Consider the following 18,842-nt stretch of genomic DNA (forward strand, 5'->3'; position numbering starts at 1 on the left):
ACGTCCTTGGCAACAAGGGTTTTCAGTTTTCTTCCCTTTCTCTCTGAAAGCACCGTTCACTCTCTCACTCACTTATTATTCATTCAACAACAGTTTATCGAGCACCTACTTGTATAAGGCACCATTTAAGTACCGGAGACACAACAGTAAATGAATCATGCAAAAATCCCTCCTGTCATGAAACTTAAATTCTAGTAGTGGCAGACAGGTGACACTAAGTAAAAATAATATGTAAGTAAGTTATATAAGAGTGTACTATGGAGAGGGGAAAAAGGGATGGGGAGAGCTATGGTAGGAGGTGTGAAAGTTAAAGAGGCTGGCCAACTCTCTTAGACACTTTTTTCTGTGCCAACTACCTTTACTTAGGAAGAATTTTTTCCTCATTTTTAAAAACATAAAACCAGTGATGCCTGAAGACATTTCACGGAGGGGGAGGCATGGGGCCCTGGAGGACCCCAGTTTACCAGCCCTGGTTCTCAAAGGCTTCTGGGAGTGCAGGGATCAGAATTCATTCTTGGGAAAGCGGAGCCAGCATGACTCATCCCAAATCGGCTGGCACGATGGGCTGTCTTGTTTTGGGGGGTGGGGAGCAGATGGAATTGGGCGAAGCTTTGGACAGGAGCTGAAAAAGCGAGCTGGGGGAGTTCCTTACCCCTGGAGGACTCTGAGTCCCCACCTCTACCCTCCCACAGCAAATGCAGACCCCTACATTTACGGCTGGGCTTTCCCCTCTCCCTTGCACAGCCAGAGCAGCAGAGGGGCGGGGTGATGCTCTCCCCAGTGTCCGCTGGGGCACACAGGCAGAAGCCATCCACACTGCAGTCTCTTGCTGACAATGCGGACTTTGTCGGAGCAGAGAGGAAGCACGATATATTACCCAGGGCATGCGTCTACTAAATTATTTGAAACGTTAAAACCAATTAAAATGTATTCTTTTTAGTTAGGTTTGGGTAAGACTTCAAACTTATCATTGAATAAATGGCCTGACATTTGGGGGGGTACGTATCTCAGAAAAAGAAAATGTTAAGTGGAGTATATATAGGAAAAGATGATCTATTGAACAAGGTGTCAGGGGCATGCAAGCTAAAACAATGTGATGTCATTGTCAACCATCAGGCTGGCAAAAATGAGAAAGCATTGATGATATCCGGTGCTAACAAAAATGTGGGCGAAATTAACAATGGAAGAGTTGTGGGGAAAAGTTGCCGGTATTTAGCATATATTCTGGGGAAAATTTGCGGGTATTTAGCGTATATTCTGACCCTGCAATCTAGCTTTTAGAAAGTATTCCTGTAAAAATAAAAGCACAGACCAGTGTATACATACAAGGATGCTCGTCACAGCCTGTTTTATATGGACCAAAAAATGAAACAACAAACTGGAATGGTTGTACTACATGTACTCATTCCATGCAATATTTTGTAGCTAATTAAAATGAACTTATGTATAATACATACATACTTGGAAAGACATCCCTGATGTGTTAAGCGGAAAGAGCTAGTTAAAAGATAGAATAAATGGTGTGATACCATTTTTATTTCTAAAAAAGGGGAAGATGTGTGTGTGTGTGTGTGTGTGTGTGTGTGTGTGTGTACATAATATGTATTATTGTTGTTGCTGATGAAAGTAGAAAAACTGTGGGAAGAGCTCTAGCAAACCACCACCATTGGCTCGCTTGGGAAGATGGTGATACAGAGGTAGAACTATATAGTTGTTTTTTCTTTATATGCCTTGATAGTATTTCAGTAATGAGCCAACATCCCAACCGCCAGCAGCAGCAGTGTTCACGGGGCTGAATGTTCCCCAGTACGTCTGCCACCAGTGTCTATGTCCTCATGGTGAACAGCAGCCACTCCTCTGCCTCTCCAGGAGAATCTCCAAGACCAGCAGGCAGGTCTAGCCCAGGCTCCTATCCAATTACTGCTTTGGCCCTGTGTCCTAGCGTGCAATGAGGTTTTGTGTGTGCCCTGTGAGAGCAAAGTTTCTATTTCCCCCAGTCCTATGGGGCTCCTGCAATTAAGCCCCACTGGCCTTCAAAGCCAAATTCTCTGGGGGCTTGTCTTCCTGGTGCCGGACCCCCAGGCTGGGGAGCCTGACATGGGGCTCAGAACTCTCATTCTTGTGGGAGAACCTCTGCAGTATAATTATTCTCCAGTTTGTGGGTTGCCCACCTTGGGGGTGGGAATGGGATTTGATTATATCATGAGTCTGCCCCTCCTACCCATCTCATTGTGGTTCCTTCTTTATGTCTTTAGTTGCAGGAGATCTTTTCTGGTAGGTTCCAATCTTTTTCACCGATGGTGGCTCTGCAGACAGGTGTGATTTTGGTGTGCTCGTGAGAGGAGATGAGCTCAGGGTCTTTCTACTCTGCCATCTTGGCCGCTCTCTACTCTTCACCTTGAATTTAATTTTTCCTGCAAATTGATTTTATTGACTGTTTCCAGGAAGTGGGACACCCCCATGTCAGAGTTGTGTGACTTTTTTTAATGGATGACCCAAGGCTTTCCTCTGCAATAAAAATGAGGCTGTTACCATTGCTTTTAAAAAATGCTCCAGGAATTTCTTCTCTGTGGAATTCCTCTTAACAGGAACTCAGGCGAAGGTTTTTGTTTCATGGGATAAAATTTCCAAGATGTACTTAACGCTGTTCTTCCTAAACCCAGGCCTCCTGCAGCAGCAATTTCTTCCAGCCCTTATTTTTATAATTTTTAAAAACCTTAATAAAGTATAAAAGAGAAAAGCAAGGGGATGACGCCGAGAAAACATGGCCCCAAGAACTCAACAAGAATTCATTGGGAACAATTGCGGATTCAACCGAAAGAGAGTAAGCTTTAACTATTGAAGGCACACAAAACCATGCCATTTGAGAATAGGTGGGAAAACGAAGCTGTTTACTGGAGAAGAGATTAGGTGGGAGGAGATAATGAAGCTGAGATGGAAACAAAAGGAAATGATGGATGTCTGCAAATATTTAATGTGTGGCTGCATCACCTGATATCCATTCTCCCACCACTCACAGTATGGAACCCTCAATTTTTAGCTGGATGCATGGCTACCCCAAATAAAGGCTGCATTTTCCACCTTCTTTGCAGCTGGGTGTGACTCTTAAGTTCTGGCCCTGGTCTGTGCACACACAGGGTGTATGTAACTTCCAGCTTGAACCTCTGAGTCTCCCCTCCCCCAACATACCTCCTAAGTAACCCACCTGTCCTATGGAAGATGGGTCACAATTACTCTAAACCCCAAGTTTTGGAACTAGGAAAAATATATGACAAATTTCAGGAGGGTAGATTTCAGATCAATATAAATAATTGTCTGATAGGCAAGATTATTTGGAGAGAGAGGGGGCTTTTCCAGGAGGTAGTCTTCCTTAATAGTAAGTGGTCAAGCATATGCTAGATGGGAACAGTGTTATAAAGAAGGTTCCAGTATAACGTGCAAAGTTGACAATGCATTCTTATTGTTCCTTTCAAATTATGAGATTCTATGCTCCTATGAAGTCCAAATTTCAAGGCATTTCTCTGTTGGCCCAAAGGAGATACTAGAATCTCACTGAAGTTTATTTTTCTGAGTCCTGGTTTACTACAAATCCATGGAAAATGTAAAACCCTAGAGTCATCCTAGGCTATTTCCTCAGCACCAATCCCTCCTCAACCAGTTGGTCCCTGAGTTTTATCAGTTTTACCTCCTAAATATCTCCCAAATCCATTTCCCTCTCCAGCCTCACGGCCACTGTTTTTTTTTCCATCATTCCATTCCAAAAATACTTCCTGAATGCTTGCTATATGACAGCACCATGCTAAGCACTGAGGACATGATGCTGAATAAGACTTAGTCTGTGTCTTCGAGGAAGAGATAAGGAAGCAAATAGAAAGTTACAATATGACATGGTAAATGTTATGCTGTGCAAGAGACATAGAACACAGCCTGGGAGTCGGGGCTGGGAGGAGGGATCAAGGAAGGCTTCCTGGAAGAGGCAACACCTGAGCAGAGTCTTCAAGGCTCAATTACCTCAAACTTCACCTCCTTAGTGCAGTGTGTCCGACCTCCACCCCACTGTACCTTCTATATAGCTCCATTATTGCTTATATTTTACCGTATGATTGTTTACCTTCCTATCTCCCTTCCTAGATCCTAAATTGCTAAAAGAAACTGTGAGTTTTATTGATAATTATGACCTCAGCCATGACCACGCGCCTAGCAGATAGTAAGCATTCAGGAAATGTTTACAGAATGGATTGGTTTTCATTTTAGTTTTTAGTGAACAACTCTTAGTCCTAGTGAAGGAATCGATTCTCCTGACTTCTTAGCATGTGCGGTAACCCACAGCACAGTTCTGTGTTTGCTTTTGAGAGTTTCTGCAGCTCCTTCTCCTCAGCCTGACTGAGCTTTCACACTCTGTTCCTTCCACCGTGTGTACATCTGACCTCTCGAGAAGCCTCCTTAACCGTGACTCCCATAGCTTCCCTCCCTGGGAAGCCGCATGGACCATGGCTACCTGGACAGAGACTGCTCTCCTGGAGGGCTGACAGGACAGGAGCAGGGCTGTACTGCCATCCCAGCATGCCCTGTGGAGAGCCATAGTCATTGGCCCCATGGAATGACTGACTGGGTGAGCGTGCTTTCAAACCTCCATCTCCGGAAACAATGACAGGAGCTCTGAAACCTGTTTGAAACCTAAACATCGTGGCTTGACTTCTTCTAAACTGGTCTCTGTGGGTAGGTTAAAATGATCAAGTTCGAATTTACAACTATTTCTCTAAGTTGGACCAGAGTGAGGAAGTGGAAATTCATTACAATGCAGTGTTTCGCAATGTCTGAAGCGCACTCCACCTGGGTTTTGCGAGATGATTTTACGTGGTACGCTTGTGAACATGTTTTAGTTGAGAACATATTTGTTTAAGTTGAATGACCTATTTGAATAGTCATATATGTATTTACAGTTACCTCTTATTTGGGGCAAGTAAAAAAGTATGCTGATTTAAATTCTTTGTTAATGTAAATAATAACATAGATGTTCTTAGAGGACTTGGGTTGGAAAGCACTGTTATATCACAGTCTTCAAGTTTCATGCCAACCAGTGAAGATTATGGCAGCAGAAATGCCAGAGCTGAAAGAAACCTTGGAGGCTATCTAATCCAATTTACTACTTTATTCACTTAACAAATATTTATTGGGGGCTTACCATGTAGAAGGAGCAGAACTGCAGTGAATCCAAGAGGGACAGTCTAGTGGGAGAAACAGATATTAAATCTACAGAAGAATTATAATTATGACAGGTTCTGTGAAGAAGTAAAGAGTGTATGAAACCATTAACAACAGGATGGTGTTTCAATAAAATCATAAAGGTTCAGGAGAAACGAAGCAGGCAGAGCAGGGCTCAGGGTAGTGAGGGCAGGTGGTGGGAGAGAAGAGAGCGTGTGAGGTCGTTTGAGGGCACGTGTCTGGAGTAAAGAAAGACCTCAGTCCCCCACTCTGCAGGTATCTGTACAGATCACCCGCGGTAGCTCATTTCAATCAGGATCCATCCAGAAACGGAGGCCCAGGAAGTGAATTAGCCTGACATTGGTCACACATCCTAAGAGCAGCAGGGCCAAAGCCTTGGTCCATTCTCTCAAGAGCTCACACATTCACCATGTGCTGATGTAGTGCCCTGCGTTCAGACCCTGATCTGGATGCTGGGGACCCTCCAGAGAACAGAACAGACAAAAGTCCTGCCCCGCAGAGCCTATATTCTGACGTGGAGGAGACAGTCAACAAACAAACAAGTCAGTACAAGCACGCCAGCGCGAGAGAAGTGTTTTAGAGAAAAGTGATGAGGGAGGAGGTTGATGTTTTGGAGCGCACTGAGGGCTGTGTCCGCCGCTCCAGACCGCTCACTGGTACTGAGGCTCCTGCTCCCCCTGTGTTAAGAGCAGATTCGATGCCCTTAACTCTAATTATATGCTGTCAGACAAAACATTTTAATAGGAATCATAGTCTCCTAGGTATGATCCAGGAGGGATCTGCTAGAAGGAATCTCCCCCTATGAATGCTGAATGGCTTGGGGATTATAGAGCATCTCGTGGGTGTTGGGGGTCATGCCATCATTTCCCAAAATGCAGCCATCTCTGGCTCTGGTAAAGTCCAGAGTGGGACCTGTAATCAGAGGGAAGCTTTCACCCTGAGCCCACGGTGACCCCACCAAACACGGTTTCCTCCCTGTGCACAAGGATAACAGCTTCTCCCTTCTTAACTGCCTTTTGAGAACACCAGTCTTTACTCAAACACACTAAGACCACGCTTTTTCCTTTGGTATCTGAAAGAAGTTTGTGAATAGGCACCAGCACGTGGATTTTGGTTTTCTGCTCTCAGTGATGTTGTTTAAATTCCTATTATGCTGCAGCAGCCTTTTGACACTTCTGGGCAAACGGAAGAATTTGGGAAAAAAATCCAACGAATAAAGACATTGAATTCAATCACCCCAAAGTACTGCGGAACACAGATGAAATTTTATCCCTGAGGACCTAAAGTCGGCGAATGAACATTTCACAGCCCCTCTAATACCCGGCGTCCCTAAGTAATGCAACACCTAAGAATGCTTTGTAACCAAGATGGAGACGCCCAGCTCTGTGGAAGTACAGCACAAACTCAGCTGTGAGGGTGCCTGATCCTGGAAACCACCGAGGGCCCTGAAAGTAGGGCAATGAGAGGCCGTGGGTGCACCACTTCCTCTCAGGTCCAGGGGAGAGCCAGGGGGGTAGATTCCTGATCTCCAAGATGCCAGCTCTTCCAAACGTTTCTCAACAGAGAAGGCTGTCCCATTACTGATGGCCTAGGAGCCTGCACTGGGAAGCCCTAAATCAACAGCATGAAAAGAAGACAGAGTCCCCCAGTCTCCCCATCGCCAATCCCCTCCACTCACCTCACCTTTCCCTGCCTGTGGATTTGTCTAACAATGAGGTCCCCAGTAGGATAAGACATGGGGCCACGGAGTGTGGATGGGGAAGGCAGAATGGAGAAGGGGCAGAGAACAAAGAGGTACTTTTGGACTATGGGATAAACCAAGAGAGGATAGTCCCAGGTGAACAGACTAATGACCGTGTGATTGAAAAGAAGAGCTGGATGGTGGGAAAGCAAGGTAGAGAGGAGGTTCCAAGGATGAAAACCACAAAGGCCTTCGGGAAGCCCCGCCTATTCATATCACAAAACACCAAGTCCTGGCGTTGTCTGTGTGCAGCAGAGGCACCATGCGTGCGTGCTTTGTGGAAGCGAACCGGCCGTCACACAAATTGCTGTCTGAAACTGCCCACGCCTACAATGCCGAGGCAGGATCCGTTTAATGCAAAACGATGGTCAGGCAATATGACTCATTCAGCTGAAGGGCTAGCTGTATGGGTAAGGTGTTTAGATAGTAAGGAAAGTTTCCTGTGGTGGACTCCGAGCTGCCGTTCAGACTTCTATCTGGCCTCTACCAACTTTCTTAATTGTATGGCACCCGGAAGGAACATAATCACGCTTCGGCATCATTTCAACTTGGTTCACCGTAGTCTGTGTAGCTTGGGTTATCTGTCAAAGGCGTTTCTAGTAAACCATTCCAAGCAGTTAGTTTACATGTGTGTCCTGTTTGATCTGATCTGGTAGTTACCCATCGTACTCAATGAAATTCTAGCATACTGTCCTAAAAAGGACATCCAGGAGAAAGAAACACAGCTTATTTCATTAAAATCAAAATCTATTAGGGGCTAAGTTCACACTGGGCATAATTAATAATCATCAAGCCCTTAAGTAGACAATCATATACACGGCATCTATGTAAGTCTCAATAACATTATATTGTATCCCAGAAATCTGTCATTTTCTATGCACAAATTTTACATGATTTAATTCTGGTTATACACCTTTAGATTAAACTCATGCAATGCACTTGGGAATGACAAAACATGTTCAGGATGAAAACATTCTTTGAAAATACAGAAAATGTGCATATTAGTGACAATTTACTTACCTCCAAAATTTTATTACATTAAATTCCTCTAGTCGACTCTGAATCATCTAATTTGCTGTTAGTACTATGTACAAAATTTTAAAAAGGAAATACATTGCTTTAAATTGATTTCTGGTTGTTCTCATTATACTTCAAAATAACAGTCAAATCAATCCACTTGGCTTCTTGCATTACTTAACGCTTTCCAGGAATTGTTTAATCCAGGAAAGAAGAATATCCAGTTCACTGATGGCTTTGTAGATTCCTTTCTTTCCAATCTGCGGATAAAGTGGAAATATTAGAAGCAGAAATATTTCACATTTTAAAAAACAAAGCATTCAAAGACAAGAATTTGGAATACTTACCTCATAAAATTTTCTTTTCATCCTGGTAATGGATTTCATTTCTCTTGCTGATGAAGCACAGGAAATGTAAGAAATCAGAAGTAAATACAGAAAATATTGTTGAAAAAGGGCTAATAATACTCACTCTTCCATTCACTCAACCAACATTTTTTGAGCAAGTATAAAGTGCTGGGCATGAGATACACTGGCAAATAAATAATACCTTGTCTCTGTCCTCAAAGAGCTTATAGTTTCCTTGGGGAGAGAGATGATAAATAAGAAAACAAATGAAAAATTAAAATTTCCAAATTACAATTAAAGCTGTGTTTGTAATGCATAAATTCTATGATAGGAATTTACAGAAATGAGCTGCTTTCAATTGGGTGGTCAGAGATGGTTCTTTCAAGGGATGACATTAAAATTAAGATCTGAAAAAGGAGAAGGAGCCAGCTATATGAGGAAGTGAAGAAAGAAAATAGGGGTTTGGGGAGGATGCACAGGAGAAAATAACTCAGGTAACCTGAGTGAAAAGTGTGCAAATGTCCTGAGGCAGGAAAGACCTAGTGCTTTCCAGAAACTGGAAGAAAGAAAGCATGGCTGGAGCAAGAGAGTTATGGGAAGCATAGGAGATGTGAGAATGACAAGAAAAAAATTTACTTTTTGAAAAATCACCCTGGCTGTTATATACATTGCACAGTACAATATTCAGGTGTTGATTGCCAGGAGAAAGCACCAGGAAATTAATATTAGTTTCTAAATTAGGAGGAGGAGCAAACTAATGTCTTGAGAAGATGGCTTGTACCTTGGCGGGGGGAAACTGCCAGTCTCCTTCGAGGAGGTGAATTTTCAAACCTCATCTGAGCACAAGAATTGCTTAGGAGTCAAGTAGGAGGAAATTCTTCATCATCCTTTTTTCTCCCACAAATTTCCATAAGGTTAAATAAAGAAAAGGGAAGGGAAGAAAAAGGTGAAAGTGTCTAATTTATCAACTTAGCTTTTACTCATAAAACCTTAGCGCTGGAATTGACCAAGGACATTATATGGCTCAATTCTTCTCAATTTACGGAAAAGGAAACCAAGGCCCAAGGTGTCCCAAGATGTCCTGTCCTAGTGATGAAATAGTGTCGGTGCATCAATAAAGATAATACGTAATTAAAACTCGAGAAATGGAAACAGCTAAATGACAACACCTATTAAAACAAATAAAACACGGCCAACATCAACCCATAGGTCCCTTTAGACCAGAACACAGAGGAGAAGAGGGGACGGGGGAGGGGCAACATTCAGGTCTTTCTCTTATCAAGAGAAAATAACTGAAATGATTTGACAGTTATCTCCTGAATGCTGTTGCAGGGGCCTAAAGGTGGTGATGTTGTCATGACTCTGCCCAGATGGGGACTCTACCTTCAGGTTAGACACCGCGTAGGAAGAGATTCTTCTTGTGAAAGGGGCTTTCATCATGAGGCACAGAAGAGCTGCAGACACAGAATATTCGGGTGAAGGTTTAGTCTGCAGGACTCACAAGTGCTGGACCTCCCTGTGATAAGAGCCATGAATTTTTTTTTAACATCTTTATTGGAGTATAATTTCTTTACAATGGTGTGTTAGTTTCTGCTGTATAACAAAGTGAATCAGCTATATGTATACATATATCCTCATATCCCCTCCCTCCCACCCTCCCTATCCCACCCCTCCAGGTGGTCACAAAGCACCGAGCTGATCTCCCTGTGCTATGCGGCTGCTTCCCACTAGCTATCTATTTCACATGTGGTAGTGTATATATGTCCATGCCACTCTCTCATTTCGTCCCAGCTGCCCCTCCCCACCTCCCCGGGTCCTCAAGTCCATTCTCTACATCTGCATCTTTATTCCTGTCCTTCCCCTAGGTTCTTCAGAACCATTTTTTTTTTTTAGATTCCATATATATGCGTTAGCGTACGGTATTTGTTTTCCTCTTTCCGACTTACTTAGCTCTGTACGACAGACTCTAGGTCCATCCACCTCACTACAAATCACTCAGTTTCGTTCCTTTTTATGAAGAGTCGTGAATTAAGAGGACACTTCCTCCCACACCAGATCCTGTGAGGCAAAAACAATGCATGACAGATCCAGGACAATGGCAGCCAGTGTCAGAGCATACTGTCAGAAGGAATTCATTCCTTCATTAAACAAGCATTCATGAAGTGCCTACTAAGTGTCCAATCATGTGCTAGACACTCAAGACATAACAATGAGCCAAACAGAGTTAGTAAATAGAATAGTAGTGAACAGGAAAATCAACAAAATGCAAGATCCATATTACAAGATTAAAAATCCAGCAGTTCCAGGAACTTCCTTTTTATCCCAGTTCCCCTTCATGTGATGACAGAACTACTAAGAAGATTGTTAGATAAAAATAATAGCAGTCAGCATGTATTTTGTTAGTATTATGTATCAGGCACTGATCTGAAGGCTTTAGTTATATTAACTCATTTAGTCCTCACAACAACTCTATGAGGTAAGTACTATTTTTATCCTCATTTTATAGATTAGGAAAGCAAAGCATAGAAGTTAAAATTCTGCCTATTTTCACATAGTAAGTGGCAGGGCTGAGATCTGAAGTATTCTGACTCCAGAGTCCAGGGGAAATGTTGGAAATGCCTCTAAAAGACTAAGCTGATTGGCAGAGAGAGACACAGAGAGAGAGAGAGAAAGAGAGATAGATTTCAATCTGAAAATGGACAATGTGATAATAAACAAAAGAAGAAATCCTCTGTGTGTTTGTGTGTGTGTGTTTCCCTTTGTTCATTTGTTTTTCAGATTGGAACTGCAAAAGCAAATTCTAGAAATACCAAGTCTAGTTCCAACCAAGTAGAGTAGCTATGGAAAAAACTTAGAGAATTCTGCCCATTATATTTTAAATGGAGAGTTTGATTAGATGCTAAATCCTTCTAGTCAGAAATTATCTAATATAAAAGTAGTTGGCCCAAATCTTGCAACTGGGAAAACAAAGAGGACTTCACAAAGAGAATCAATACTTGCTAATTCCAATACACTCGATCAAAGTTCTTAGATGCAAAGATCAATCACAAAGCACCAAATAAGCAAGTCACAGGGCACAATATCAAATATGCTTGTGTTGGGGTTTAAAGATTTCACACGGAAAATGGGACACCAAAGAAGTCAGCCAAATTCTGGACGTTACAGAAGCTGAATATCATTAAGGCATTCCTGCTGACTAGGCCCTCTGCCCAGAGAACTTGGGTCTGCAGTGTCTCCCATAGCACGGTGGGAAGTACAAGAAAGGCTTCTGACTTCATCTAAGGTACAAGCTACCCTAAGAAGAGCAAGGAGAGTAAAAAAGGAGAAAAACAAGGTCGGGCAAAAAAACAAACAAACAAAAAAACAAAACAAAAATCAAAACCAAACAAAAAATCACTTAACAGTGTCAGTGTTGCCACCAGAGCTCCACGGGTTTATGGGATGCTTTCTAGCACCTTGAGCTCCATTTACTATAAATGACTCCTAGTAAAGACCTGATGCAAGAGGTTTTCATTTTCCTCACTGTTGTAAATATGTCTACAGACCCAGTAGGACAGCCTGATTTTACTGCTGTAATCTAGATTGCTTTGCTTGGAAGGGGGAATTTACGAAAGAATGATTTCCTTTACCTTATATTTCAGTGTATATAGTTCCATTTGCTGAAAACAGAATGCACAACCAAAGGGCAGCAGTTTTATTCTAAGAACGGCTGAATGATTTCACAAACTCAACCAAAGCAGACACGATCTAGACTAGAGGCAATTTATTGGTAGGGCTGGAATAACCAGAGACAGGTTCAAAAAAAAAAAAAAAGTGTGAGATAGTCATGGAATAACAAACACAAGGCAACAGTCTAATCATTCATCATTAAGTCAATACATTTTCATTGCATGCTTACTATACGCTAGGCATGCAATAGTGTCTCTGCCCACATAGCAGAGATTTATTTAATTTATAAAAGTAACTTTCATGCTGAAAATTGCCTTGGGGCACAAGGGATGGCTCATAATCTACTGACAGTGAAGCAAAATTACAATACTAAGTGATAAATACCGTGATTTAAAACAAACAAACAAACTGCTCTGGCGACAGAGCAGAGGCGGCCCAACTGTGGGATGCCAGAAGACTTCCAGAAGGAGAGAACAAGCGAGTGGCATCTTGAAGGGTGAATAAGATGGAGTGGAAGAAGCAGAAAGAAGGGACAAGTAGGCAGAGGAGGCACGATGCTCCAAGGTTGGCGAGAGCAGAGATGACTTACACACCCTTTGGGTCTCAGCTGAAATCCTCAGATTCAATTATCTATGATATGGTCCCCAACCTCCGGCCCTCAACGTCCTCTTGTTTGCTCCCTTCATGGCACCTATCACAATCTGAGAGTTGCTGAAACTGGCTGAGAGCATTCTCAAGGAGTTCTGTACAGAAAGAGATATTATCTATCAATTTTTATTGAATCCCCACCTTCTGGAATAGTGTTCAGCAATACTAGATACTCAGTAAGTGTTTCTTGAATGAATGAATCAATGAATGAAATGCAAGCATCAGCTGTGGCTTTGGGGCTCGCAAAGCCCACTGGTTTAGTAATAGTTTGAAGCATATCCTGGGCATTAGTGAGCACTGTTTAAAACAATTGGATTTAAAAAATAAATACAATCCTTAAATCTGTATCCCCAGTATCCTCAATGTGTTTGAAAAATCATGCAAATTTGTATTGTGTATTATAACTGAAACAAAAAAATGGATAATTCCTCTCCACTGATAATTCTGAGGAAATGAAATACTTAGGCCAGGGTGTGGATAGCTACACATGGCATAGTCTCTTACCCTGTATTCTCATGAATAACGACCTCAAATCCTTTCTACAAAAAGAGTTTTATTATACTATAGCCTTTTATGAATATATACAGTATTCTCACAACCACTGGAGGAATGTAAAACCATACATAAGATCTTATATATATATATATATATTTTTTTTTTTTTTTTTTTTTACCTCATCATACAACTTCAGACAGGATTGTAACCATCTCTTTTTGGTTTGTTTTGTTTGGGGATTTTGTTTCTTGGTTTTTGTTTTTAGTTAACCGTCATAGTTAAGACAGGTCCTACTCTGGCTATGGCCTTGGTTTCCTGAAACTTTCTTTCCCCCAAATTGCAAATAATAGATAAGGATTCAGATTAAAGATTAAATTAACTTAATTTTACTATATGACAGTGGATGTAGAGTTTTAAGCAAATCTTATTTACTTTTTGCAGTTTTTTCCTGTGAGGTCTTACAAATATTATCTGAGGTGCATTTAAAATAACAGGTGAGAAAATTATATCAGGGTAGCCTGTTCTGAAAATAGATTTCTAAAAATTGAACGTCAGTTTAGCAAAAAATGGACACCAGGACATCGACACAAAAGTACTGAGACCATAAATGTTCATAGGAAAGCTGGAAGTAAAATTTAAAAGTCAGCGTTATTGGAAGAAAGCAGGACTATATTTGCAACCAAGGAGGTTGTATGAAAGGAGGAAAAAAATGACTAAACGATTAGCCAGTGCTTTTCCTCAAATTCATAATCAGACATTTAATTATAATTGTAGATATTCAATATCTGAGTAAATATGTATCAGAAGAGTTTACAAAACATTATCCTATTTCCATACTCTCTATAACTGAATCATCTGATATAAAGTATATATAATCTCACCTACCTACAGTAATCTTAGACCCTCATAAAACATTTCTCCATGTTCCAATTATAGGAAAAAAACTAGAAAGAGTTTCTAAATACCTTAAATACAAACATATACTAGGATAAGCATAACTTTATTGCTGATTTTTAAAAATTCTCAGCATAATAATCATTCATCAGAATGAGTCCATGCATCCATGTTAACTAGACTTACTGGGGTGATTATTCTGCAATTGATACAAATATCAAGTCATTGTGTTGTTACCTGAAACTAATATGATGTTATATGTCAATTATACCTCAATTTAAAAAAAGAATGAATCCATGCAATTTTGCACACGAAATGGTAGAGTTATGCCCCATAATTTTGACAGAAAAGTTATATATCATTAACCAAGGAATGAATTTGTCAGAAAAGAGATTCTATATTATAATTAGAAAATATACTTACCAAGATTAAAACCAATGATTCATAAATGATCTCTTTGTCTTTCAGTTAAAGTAATATTATAAATAAAACTCTAACATTAGGCACTAAAAATGTATTTGATTGTTTAAGAGAACCACTCCTTTGGAAATTGTTGAGAAAATGTAATTGGAAGAAAATTAGTGTTCTGTGTATGGAAAGCAATAAGAAAAGACAGTAACAATTTTACAGAACTACTACATGTTAGGTGCTTTGATATATTATCTTACTTAATTCTTCTAACAACAACAAGATGAGATTATTGGTATTGTTGAAAACAGGTTTAGGACTTTGCATTTAATGAAAGAATAAAACAGAGTTTGTCTCACTTCCTACTTCTGTTTTGACCAGTTCAATCAACTGCAATTTTTAAAATATTTGAAATTACAAGGATAAATAATTGGCAGTGCTTCACAACTTGATAAGCTAGTTGCAACTGAGGATACAAATTACTTATCAAACATCCTACAGGAATTGGAGACACAAATATTCTATTTGCCAAGACTTACCAGACTTTAAAATTAATTACATACAATTAATGTAAAGAAATGGAGCTCTTTAATTACCAATTACTATTCAGGCTCTCAAAATGTTAATTAAAGTAAATGTTGAAATCTTGAAAGCTAATGTAATTTTTTTCAGTTTCAACTTTGATCACTAGAAATTAGGCAAATTATTTTATGAATTCAACTAAGCAACTATTAAGTTCCCTTTCAAGTCTGAGAGTATTTGAGTTCTATAAGAATCTTTAAAATGTCTTCTAACATATACCAACTTTCCAAATACCATTAGGGCAAATACCATGGCTAACAAAGATTAAAAATAAATATATTTATGTTACCCACAACTTTTTTTCTTTAAACAGTTTTACACCTGAATTACCCAAATCAGACTAATATTTTTTTAAATTTTTCTTTTATATTGGAGTATAGTTGATTAACAAGGTTGTGTTAGTTTCAGGTATACAACAAAGGGATTCAATTATACATGTATCTATTCTTTTTCAAATTCTTTTCCCAATTAGGTTGTTATAGAATATTGAGCAGAGTTCCCTGTGCTATACAGGTTATCCATTTTATTCTTTTTTTTTTTCAGGATTTAAGCACAGATCTGTGTGACTTTATATATTTATTTTTTTGGCCGCACGCTGACTGTGGCATGTGCGATCTTAGTTCCCCGACCAGGGATCGAACCTGTGCACACTGCATTGGGAGTGTGGAAATATGTAATATTTTATTAGGTGCTGAAAAATTCTTAGAATGTTCTCAGAAACAATAAGATGACATTCAAATACAGTAGTACTGGGATTCCAGACCTTGGGGTCTATCACGAAAATTACTGTAGTTTTGTATCTTAAGAGTGGCTCGAGAAGATGCCAGTCTTAGTGGACTTATAAAGAAATCCCAAAGGCAGGTAGCTCGTAGTATCAGAAAGACGTCTCAAAAATAAAAAATAATTTAAATCCATGAGTTAATAATGAAACTAAGAGAAAATAACAACTTATTGATCACCCTGGGAGAATGTTAGAAAATCAATTCCTTATATTCAAAAGTGGGAAATAAAGAAAAAGAATTACATGTTTATTCTGCCTATCTTATACGATAAGTTCCTCAGGACAGCCAAATAGTAAGGGGTAAGTTCTCTTTACAGAATTATCCCCACTTATAAATAAAGTAGGCATAATAGAATTTTAAAAGCATCATTTTTCAGTTTTATGAATTAATAGATCAAAACAATAATTATCAATGACTGCTAACATAGATATAGAGGCCATATAGTGCATTCTAGAAGCTAAAAGGAAGATTGATCACGTTAGGTAGGAAAAGCGAAAATATTAAAAGACCAAATTCAGACTTCTAGAGATAAAAACTACAATGTCTAAGTTGAAAAATATACTGAATGGGACTAAAGCAGATTAGATACTACAGAATAAAAGGTTTATAAGCTTGATGATGTAGCAATAGAAACTATCCACAATGAAACACAGAAAAACACTGAAAAAAACACAGAATCAGTGAGCTGTGAGACAATTACCAATGGCCTAATGTATATGAAATTAGAATTTCAAGAATAGAAGATATAGAAGGAGGTACAGAAAATTTTTTTTCTGAAAAAATAATGGCCAAAAACTTCCAAATTTGATGAAAACTATAAACTCACAGACGGAAGAATTTCAATTGACTCCAAGCACAAAAAGCATGAAGAAAACAAACCAAAGCACATTATAATTAAATTGCTTTAAACAAGTAATAAAGAGAAAGTCTTTAAAAAGAAAGAAACCCAGAAAAAAAAGATATGACATAAGAACAAAGACAAGAATGAGAGAAGATTTCTTGTCAGAAACAAGCCTGTAGACAATGGAGCAACACCATTAAAGTATTGAAAAAAAAACTATCAACCCCAAATTCTACATTCAGAAAAAATATATTTAAAATATAAATAGGAAATAAAGGCATTTTTCTGACATAAAAAACTGAATGTATTCATCACCAGTAGAACTGTACTACAAGATCTGTTAAAGGACAAATGCTGGAGAGGATGTGGAGAAAAGGGAACCCTCCGACACTGCTGGTGGGAATGTAAATTGATGCAGCCACTACAGAAAACAATATGGAGGTTCCTCAAAAAACTAAAAATAGAGTTACCATGCGATCCAGCAATCCCACTCCTGGGCATATATCTGGAGAAAACTCTAATTTGAAAAGATACATGCACCCCTATGTTCATAGCAGCACTATTCACAATAACCAAGACATGAAAACAATCCATTTTTTTTAATGGGCAAAATATTTGAACAGACGCTTCACCAAAGACAATATATAGATGGTAAATAGGTAAATCAAGAGATGGTCAACCTCATTAATGATTGGGGAAATGCAAATTGAAAACACAATGTAATACCACTACACTCCAGCTAGACTGGCTAACATTTTTAAACACTGACCATATGAAGTGATAGCAAGGATACTGAGCAATTTTAACTCCCACACACTACTGGTAGAAATGTAAAATGATTCAACTGCTTCGGAAAACAGTTCAGCTGTTTCTTACATAGTTAAACCTACACCTAACCTATGATCCAGCCATTCCACTCCTAGGTGTTCACCCAAGAGAAATGAAAATATCTCTCCAAACAAAGACTTGTATATAAATATTAATAGCAGCTTTATTTGTGATAGTGAAAAACTGGGGGGAAAAAAAAACCAAATAGCCAACAATAGATGAATAGATAAATTGTGGTATATCATTACAATGGAATACTACTTGGCAGTGAAAAAGGGAGAAGTAATTGATACACTCAGTAACATGAATGAATCTCAAAATAATTATGCTGGGTGGAAGAAGTCAGACATTAAAGAGCATAACACATACATAGATTTTCCTCAATTTACTACTGGGTTAAGTCCCGATAAACTTATTGTTAGTTGAAAATATTGTAAGTCAAAAATGCATTTAATACTCCTAACCTTCCAAACAACATAGCTTAGCTTAGGCTACCTCAAAAGTGCTCAGAACACTTACATTGGCCTACAATTGGGAAAAATCATCTAACACAAGCCTATTTTATGATAAAATGTTGAATATCTCATGTGATTTATTGAACACTGTAATGAAAGTGAAAAACGGAATAGTTGTCTGGGTACAGAATGGTTGTAAGTGAATCAGTTGTTTACCCTCATGATCCCATGGATGACTGAGAGCCGTGGCTCACTACCACTGCCCAGCATCAGGAGAGAGTACCGTACCATGGATCACTAGCCCAGGAAAAGAGCTAACTTCAAAACTTGAAGTACAGTTTCTACTGAATTCATATAGTTTTTACACCTCTGTAAAGTCAAAAAATCATACCATTGTAAGTCAGGGATCATCTGTAATACCATTTACGTTAAATTCTAGGAAACGCAAATAAATCTATAGTGACAGAAAGCTGGTCAGTGGTCCCCTGGAGACAGTGTGTCAGGGGGAAAGAGGGAACGGATTACCAAGCCACACGAAGAAACTTTTGGGGGTGATGGACATGTTCATTATCTTAATTGCGGGGGTGGTTTCACAAATATACACACACATCAAAACTACCAGATTATACACTTTAAATACGTTCAGTTAATTGCATTTTAATTATATCTCAATAAATCTGTTAATAAATACATCATAAATGTTAAACATACACACAATATATGAGAGAGCATACATACTACTCTTTTTTTTTTTTTTTTTTTTTTTTTTGTGAGGTACGCGGGCCTCTCACTGTTGTGGCCTCTCCCATTGCGGAGCACAGGCTCTGGACGCGCAGGCTCAGCGGCCATGGCTCACGGGCCCAGCCGCTCCGCGGCATGTGGGATCTTCCCGGACCGAGGCACGAACCC

General features: G+C 39.5%; 1 protein-coding gene across 1 annotated transcript in view; it reads right to left on the reverse strand.

Moving 5' to 3' along the window:
* Positions 1–8,157: 8,157 nt before the first annotated feature.
* IL26 (interleukin 26) overlaps positions 8,158–18,842 on the reverse strand; it is a 24,465-nt gene continuing 13,780 nt past the window's right edge. Inside the window, 2 exon segments of the mRNA XM_007106254.1 lie at positions 8,158–8,244; positions 8,332–8,398. Coding sequence (XP_007106316.1) covers positions 8,158–8,244; positions 8,332–8,398 — 154 coding nt within the window.

The sequence above is a fragment of the Physeter macrocephalus genome, chromosome 6, assembly GCF_002837175.3.
Source record: "Physeter macrocephalus isolate SW-GA chromosome 6, ASM283717v5, whole genome shotgun sequence".
Classification (NCBI taxonomy): domain Eukaryota; kingdom Metazoa; phylum Chordata; class Mammalia; order Artiodactyla; family Physeteridae; genus Physeter; species Physeter macrocephalus.